This window comes from Callithrix jacchus, chromosome 22, assembly GCF_049354715.1.
Source record: "Callithrix jacchus isolate 240 chromosome 22, calJac240_pri, whole genome shotgun sequence".
In the NCBI taxonomy this organism is placed as follows: domain Eukaryota; kingdom Metazoa; phylum Chordata; class Mammalia; order Primates; family Cebidae; genus Callithrix; species Callithrix jacchus.
The window spans coordinates 31,115,972-31,124,250 of record NC_133523.1 but is presented as its reverse complement, the minus strand read 5'-3'; the positions used below and the strand labels follow the sequence as shown (position 1 = coordinate 31,124,250).

At 48.9% G+C, this 8,279-nt stretch overlaps 1 protein-coding gene across 6 annotated transcripts in view; it reads right to left on the bottom strand.

Annotated features, from left to right (window-relative positions):
- Positions 1-1,178: 1,178 nt before the first annotated feature.
- Positions 1,179-8,279, bottom strand: part of GPI (glucose-6-phosphate isomerase) — a 53,606-nt gene continuing 46,505 nt past the window's right edge. For all 6 annotated transcript variants that reach the window (XM_078359010.1, XM_078359013.1, XM_078359012.1 and 3 more), the window contains 6 exons: positions 6,429-6,558; positions 6,203-6,279; positions 3,565-3,693; positions 3,269-3,344; positions 3,116-3,182; positions 1,179-3,038 (listed from right to left, as the gene is read on the bottom strand). In XM_078359010.1, the coding sequence (XP_078215136.1) occupies positions 2,903-3,038; positions 3,116-3,182; positions 3,269-3,344; positions 3,565-3,693; positions 6,203-6,279; positions 6,429-6,558 (615 nt within the window). In that variant the 3' untranslated portion in view covers positions 1,179-2,902. The remainder of the gene's footprint in view (positions 3,039-3,115; positions 3,183-3,268; positions 3,345-3,564; positions 3,694-6,202; positions 6,280-6,428; positions 6,559-8,279) is intronic.

Here is an 8,279-nt window from a genome sequence, read left to right as displayed (position 1 = left end):
AAACACACCAAAATGCTTATAGATGAAATATCTGAGATTTGCTACCACATAATTGAGGTGGGATATAGATACAGTAAGATTGGCCATGAGTTGATAGTTGTTGAAATTTGGTGCCAGGCACATGGAGATTTATTCTATTTGGGTTTTGTATGTTTGAAAATTTTCAGTTGTTATTTTTGTTTTTGAGACACAGTCTCAGTGGGTCACCCAGGCTGGAGTGCAGTGTCACGATCTTGGCTCACTGCAACCTCTGCCTTCTGGGTTCAAGCGATTCTCTGGCCTCAGCTCCCTCATAGCAGGGATTACAGGCACCTGCCACCATGCCCTACTAATTATTTTATATTTTTAGTAAAGAAGGGGTTTCACCATGTTGGCCAGGCTGGTTTTGAACTCCTGAACTCAAGTGATCCACCCACTTCCACCTCCCAAAGTATTAGTATTACAGGCATGAGCCACTGCACCAGGCCACACAATAGTTCTTTAAATCCTGCAGCACAACATGGGTGAATTTCAAAAGTATCATGGGAGGAAGCCAGACACAAAAGGTGCTGTTCTGGTAAAAGGAGAATCTTAAGGGGAAAAAATCAGATCAATGGTAGTCAGGAGCTGGGATGAGGGAGTAGGAATGCACCACAACAGAGCATCAGGAACTTTTTAGGGTGAGGAAAATGCTGTACATCTCATCTGTAATAGTTATAAGACTGTATATACTAGTGAAAACTCAGAACTGTGTACCAAAGGTGAATCTTATTATATGTAAATTATACACCAATAAACCTGACTTTTAAAAATATGCCGGCTGCAAAAACATTATTTCAGGATTCATAACATGGTATGCAAAGGAAATTATGTTTTTCAAGGATCTACACCTCAAAAGAGGAAGCATCAGCCTTTGTGTTGTTCGGCTCTAGCCCAGGAGATGAAACCTGCTTACTCCTGTTCTATCACGCTTCAACTTGACAGCTTTAAAAGGCTCTGTGATGCTGGGCACAGTGGCTTGCGCCTGTAATCCCACCACTTTGGGAGGCCAAGGCAGGAGGATCACTTGAGCCCAGGAGTTCAGGACAAGCCTGGGCAACACAGTGGTGTTACCAGTGGAGGGTCCTGCCTACAAGTTGTCCAGGTTCTTGGAATGCTGAACAAAGAGTTGGACAAAACACACAAAGCAACGCAAGAAAGAAGGAACAAAAGCAGAGTTTTATTGAAGCGAAAGTACACTCCAGAAAGCAGGAGGAGGCTTAAGCAAGTGCAGTTGGAAAAATCTGGAGTTTAAGTACCCTTTAGTGGTTTCCTATTTGGTTACATCCTATGTAAATAAAGACTTGGCCTGCGACCAATCAGAGGCTGAAGTGAACACTCCCTTGTCTCTAAACCCTATTCTCCTGCCTTAGTGAGACCCTATCACTGCAAAAATTTAGTTTTTTCTTTTACAGCACTATATTGATCTACCAAAATTTAGAAATGAGCTGGGTGTACTGGCATGCGTCTGTAGTCCCAGCTACTTGGAAGGCTGAGGTAGGAAAATCACCTTAGCCTGGGAAGGCTTCAGTCTGCTATAATTGCAACACTGTAGTCTAGCCTCGGCAACAAAGACCCTGTCTCTAAGAAAAAAATTTTTGAATAGGCTGGGTGTGGGGGCTCATGCCTGCAATCCCAGCACTGTGGGAGGCCGAGGTGGAAGGATCTCCCGAGCCCTGGAATTCAAGACCAGTCTAGTCTGGGCAACATAGCAAGACCCATCTCTACAAAAATTTAAAAACTAGCAGGGCATGGTGGCACAACCTGTAGTCTCAATTTTGGGAGGCTGGGGCAAGAGAACTGTTTGAGTCTGAGTGCTTATGGCTGCAGTGAGCTGTGATCATGCCACTGCACTCCAGCCTGGGCAACAGAGCAAGACCCTATCTCAAAAAAAAAAAAAAAAAAAAAAAATCAGGCTGGGTGCAGTGGCTCATACCCATAATCCTAGCGCTTTGGGAGGCCAAGGCGGGCAGATCACCTGAGGTCAGAAGTTCAAGACCAGCCTGGCCAACAGGGTGAAACCCCTTCTCTACTAAAAATGAAAAAATTAGCTGGGTGTTGTGGCACATGCCTCTAATCTCAGCTACTTGGGAGGCTGAGGCAGGAGAACCAGGGAGATGGAGGTTGCAGTGAGCTGAGATCGTACCACTGCACTCTAGCCTGGGTGACAGCAAGACTCTGTCTCGAGAAAAACAATCCTGGTTTCAATTTCTGCCTTTTAAAGTGAAAGAATTACCCGAGCATCTTGCCAGGAGATGGCAGTTGCCCTTGGTCTTGTCCAGGAATTCACCCCAAACAAAATCTCAATGCAGTTTTTAGAACCATCCATTAAACAGAGTATCCAATTTCTCCAGTCACAGAGGTTAGGAGTAGAGAACAGTTATGGGATTTGGTGACACAGGCCAAGCTGCCCTCCTGATTGTGCCCTCACCACACTACTGTCTTCTCAAGGCACCGTGCCCCACTCTAGATCTGCTCACCACTTAAGTGTTCAGTGTCCACGGAGGCACAGCCTGTGTTGTGCTGAGCTCACCTGCCTTCTGCTACATAAAGCACCATCTCAGGAAAAAAATCAGAGGCTGAGCCCTACAGCCTCCTCTGCAGCATCTTTATTTTTCTACACGGGATGTGAACAACGTGAACATGGGTCAGAAAAGTCAGCTGCATAAAAACACTTCAGCCAATTGTAACACAGAGGGACGGCAGACATGGAGGGGCTTGAGGGTAGCAATTCGAGACCAGCCTTCCCTGAAAAAGGCTCGTGGTCCAAGCCCACAACCAGAGGGTGCTCTGGGTGGGAGGGGGCCAGGACCATGCAGTTCCAGCTTTGGGGAGAAGGGATGAAAAGGAGCAGTCACAGAGGAGGCTGTGGCTGAGCACGAGTTTATTGGACTCTGGCCTCGCGCTGCTGCTTAATGAAGTTGATAAGCCCGTTGGTGGAAGCATCGTGAGAGGTCACTTGAGCACTGCCATCAAGCTCAGGCTCAATTTTCTTAGCCAGCTGCTTTCCCAGTTCCACTCTGCCAAGAAGGGAAGAGTAGTATGAGGAAGGCTCTACCAAAGGCATTCCCAGCCTTCCCCTAAGTGAGCAACTCACCCCCACTGGTCAAAGCTGTTGATGTCCCAGATGATGCCCTGAACGAAGATCTTGTGCTCATACATGGCTGCAGAGGTGACAGACAGGGAACGTCAGGGCTCCGCAAGCTCATTCCAACCTACCCCAAGCCAGGACCTTCCCCAACTCACTCACCGACCAAGGCTCCAAGCATGAATGGTGTGAGTTTGGTGAACACAATAGAGTTGGTTGGGCGATTTCCTTCAAAGACCTGCAGAAAACACCAAGGAATGTCTCTAAGCAAGTTCTGATCCCCAAACCCCTAGAAGGGAAGCATGCCCTGCCCCAGAGGCTGAGACATGCAGGTCTTGAGGACAGGCCCTCCCACTCTGTAGGACAAGCCAGGCATGCCCCCAAGCCCTTGCCTGGTGCCACAGCTTCAACCCTCCAACTCCAGCATGTGCCCTGAAGCTGACTGCAGCAATGCTGACCTTATGTGGCAACAGCTTCTCAAGGTCCTCTGGACTCTTGCCTGCAGCCTGGAGCTCCTTTCGGGCCTCGTCTGTTGATTTACCCCTCATCAGGGCCTCTGTCTGGGCCAGGAAGTTGGCCAGGAGGATCTGATGAGAGAGATATCAGTTATGCTTGAGAGCACTGTCTGAGCTTCAGGCAGAGAGACAAGACTGCCTGGCACTTTTCAGCAGGGGTCAGTCCCAGCCTGGGTCACTCACTGGATAGCTCAGCTGGAAAGAGAGGGACACATCCAATGACACCTCAAGGCAGGGAACAGTGATAACCACTCTTTAAGGGCTACGCACTACTTGCCAGGAGTCCTGCTAACAATTTTACCAACACTTATCTCTTAAGATCCTAAGAAGGTAGCTGTAGTATTATGCGCCTGTAATCCCAGCTACTTGGGAGGCTTAGGCACGAGAATCACTTGAACCCAGAAGGCAAAGGCTGCAGTGAGCTGAGGTCACACTAACTGCACTCCAGCCTGGGTGACAAAGTGAGACCGTGTCTCATTAAAAAAAAAAAAAGGGGGGGGCCGGGCGCAGTGGCTCAAGCCTGTAACCCCAGCACTTTGGGAGGCCGAGGCAGGTGGATCACGAGGTCAAGAGATCAAGACCATCTTGGTCAACAAGGTGAAACCCCGTCTCAACTAAAAATACAAAAAATTAGCTGGGCATGGTGGCGCGTGCCTGTAGCCCCAGCTACTCGGGAGGCTGAGGCAGGAGAATTGCCTGAACCCAGGAGGCGGAGGTTGCAATGAGCCGAGATTGCGCCATTGCACTCCAGCCTGAGTAACAAGAGTGAAACTCTGTCTCAAAAAAAAAAAAAAAAAGAAAAGAAAAGAATAATAGTAGAATCCTAAGGAGGAAAGTCATCATCGCCCTGTTCTAGTTGAGCCTCGGGTTCTGCAAGTCCACAGTGCTGGATCCACAGTGCTGGGAAGAATCAGAATCCAGGCCACTGACTCCAAAGGTAGTGCTACCATAACCCTGTGCTGCTCTGCACACCCAAGACAAGGCACAATAAATTCTCCGAAGGCGCGCGAGACCAGCTTGGGCAACATAGTAAAACTCCATCTCTACAAAAAATAAAAAAAAATCAGCTGGATGTGGTGGCATGTACCTTTTCCCAGTTACTCAGGAGGCTGAGGTAGGAGGACTGCTTGAGCCCAGGTGGGTGACACTGCAGGGAGCCTGATTGTGCCACTGCACTCCAGCCTGGGCAACAGAGCAAGACTGTCTCTTAAAAAAAAAAAAAAAAAATTAGCTAGGCATGATGCACATCTGTGGTCTCAGCTACTCAGGAGAGACTGATATAAGAGGATTGGTTGAAGTATGAGTTGGCCACTGCACTCCAGCCTCAGCAACAGAGTGACATTCTATCTCTAAAATCAAATTAAATTAAATTAAAATTAAGGGAAGATTTTCCTGGATTATCTAGTAGGCCCAATCTAATCACACCGGCCCTTAAAAGTAAAAGAAGGCCAGGTACGGTGGCTTGCACCTGTAATCTGAGGACTTTGGGAGGCCAAGGTGGGAGAATCACTCGAGCCCAGGAGTTGGAGACCAGCCTAGACAATATAATGAAGCCTGTCTCTATAGAAAGTTTAAAAATTAACCAGGCATGGTGGTGTGTGCCTGTAAGTCTCAGCTACTCGAGGGGCTAAGGCAGGAAGATTGCTTGAGCCCTGGAGGTCGAGGTTAGTTAACTGTGATCGTGCCATTCAAGTCCAGCCTGGATAACACTGCCTGACGCTGTCACTTAGGGAATAAAAGAAAAATGTAGAAGAGGAAGGTAGACAAATCAGCCAGAGAGATGGGAAGTGGCAAGACAGAATCAAAGCTTCAGAAGGATTTAACCTGCCATTGCTGGTTCTGCAGTGAAGAGGTCCACAAGCTAGGGAATGCAGGTGACCTTGAGAATCTGAGAACAATCCTCTCAGGCCACAGCAAGGAAGCTGGACCTTAGTTCCACAACCATACAGAAATAAATTTTGCCAACCACCTGACAAGCATGGAAAAGGCTTTTCCCCTAGGGTCTCCAGAAAGAAACACAGTCCTGCTGACACCTTGACTGCAGCCTGCAAGATTCTAAGCAGAGACACACCAGAGCCTGCTAGACATTTGAGCTTCAGAAACTCAAATGGCATAGGCCAGGCGTGGTGGCTCATGCCTACGAGCCCAACACTTCGGCAAGCCAAGGCAGGTGCATTACTTGAGGTCATGAGTTCAAGACCAGACTGGCCAACAGTGAAACCACATCTCTACCAAAAATACAAAATAAGCTGGGTGTGGTAGTGTGTGCCTGTAGTCCCAGCCACTTGGGAGACTGAGACATGAGAATCACTTGAGGCTGGGAGATGAAGGCTGCAGTGAGCCAAAATCGTGCCACTGCCCTCCAGCATGGGTGACAGAACATGACTCTGTCCCCACTCCCCGCCCCCCAAAAAAGAAGATACTCTGAGATAAGAGTGTTGTTCTAAGCCTCTATGTTTGTTGTCATTTGTCACGGCAGGAACAGAAAACTAACGTGACTGCCAACCAACGCATCAGGTTTTCAGAGGTCTGGGTGCAATGTGAGCCAGATCCTCAAATGAGGCCAGATGGGGGCTCTTACCTTGTGATGCAAACCCTTCCGTATGGGGTGCTGGGTCTGGACCGGGATGAGGAAGTCACAGGGTATCATCTTGGTGCCTGTGAAGGGTACTGTGGTCACCCACATGACCCCAGCCCATGGGAGCTAGCCATACAGCCTAGAGGAGGGCACTGACCTAAGTGAGATGTCTCTTCTGGAAGATCCCTTCCCTCCCCAGCGCCACCCTGCCCAGGCCACAGGGGCCTACCTTGGTGGATGAGCTGGTAAAAAGCATGCTGGCCATTGGTCCCTGGCTCCCCCCACACAATGGGGCCTGTTTGGTGGTCTACACGGGTGCCAGATTTGGTGATGTATTTCCCATTGGACTCCATGTCACCCTGGAAAAGGAACAGAAACCCAGCCCTTGGCAAAATGAAAGAACATTTAAAAAGAAAGAAAGAAAAAAGGAAAGAAAGAAAGAAAGAAAAAGAAAGAAAGAAAGAAAGAAAGAAGGAAAGAAAGAAAGAAAGAAAGGAAAGAAGGAAAGAAAGAAAGAAAGAAAGACCCCAGTCCTCTACCTGCAAGTCTTGATCCTTTGCACACTGTACCCATGTCTGGCTCCTTCCTGCACCAAGCCCAATTCCTGCCCAGATGCTCCAGGCAGACCCACCCTGCCCTGGCCCCGTGAGGCACGATCCCTTTCCTCCCCACACCTGTGAGGACACAGCCTCCCAAGCTTTCCGGCTTAGGCCACTGCAGGAAGGACCCATGCCCAGGAAAAGGTGGGTCTGGAGGTCAGGTGAGGACCTCTCTTAAGACAAAATTGGTCACAAAATCAACTCATTTCTTAAGGGAGAGCAGGTTGGGGTCCAGAGTGCACAACTTTTTTTTTTTCCTCAAGAGACAGAATCTCACTCTGTCACCCAGGCTGGAGCACAGTGGTAGAATCCCAACTCACTAAAGCCTCGATCTCTTGGACTCAAGCAAATCTCTTGCCTCAGCCTCCCAAGCAGCTGGGACTACAGGCACCATACCATCATGCCCAGCTGTTTTTAGTTTTTGGATTTTTTTTTTTTTTGAGAGTTTTGCTCTTGTTGCCCAGGCTGGAGTGCAACAGTACGATCTCAGCTCACTGCAACCTCTGCCTCCCGGGTTCAAGCGATTCTCCTGCTTCAGCCTCCCAAGTAGCTAGGATTACAAGCATGCGCCACCATGCCCAGCTAATTTTTTGTATTTTTAGTAGAGACAGGGTTTCAACATGTTGTTCAGGCTGGTCTGAAACTCCCAACCTCAGGTGATCCACCCACCTCAGCCTCCCAAAATGCTGGAATTACAGGCATGAGCCACCGCACCCTGCCGGATTTGTTTTAGAGACAGGGTCTCACTACGTTGTCCAGGCTGGTCTCCAACTCTTGGCCTCAAGCAATCCCCCACAGCCTCTGCCTCCCAAGATGCTGGGACTGCAGGCATCCGCGACCATGCTCGGCTGACAGTACAGCCTTTGAAGGCTGTCACCTCAACTAGACACTAGGCTTTGGGTACCCACCTGGACCCTGCTCATGGCAACCCTCACAAAGGCAGCTGGGATTTGGGGAACCTTGGCCTCTCCTTCAATCACAAGATTTGCTTCCAAGTGTTGGTGAAGCCTTCTGTACTTTCCCCAAACAGTTCAAGAGCTGCTGGAAAGGGACTGGTTTTATACGAAACAGAAGCAAGGACAGGGTAGGGCACAGTGGCTCAAGCCTGTAATCCCAGCACTTTGGAAAGTCAAGGCAGGTGGATTTGTTGAGGCCAGGAGTTTGAATCCAGCCTGGGCAACATGATGAAACCCCATCGCCACTAAAAAATACAAAAATTAGTCAGGCATGGTGGTGCATGCCTGTAATCCCAGCTATTGGGAGGCTGAGGCACAGGACTCGCTTGAACTCAGGAAGCAGAGGTTGCAGTGAGCCAAGATCACACCACTGCACTCCAGCCTGGGTGACAGAGTAAGACTCTGTCTCCAAAAAAAAAAAAAAAAAAAGTAGGGACAGGTATGGAAAAGCTTTCCAGAACATAATATGATGAGGAGAGGGCCTGTTCAGCCTCTGGAGGCTCTAGAGATCCCAAGGGAGAAGAG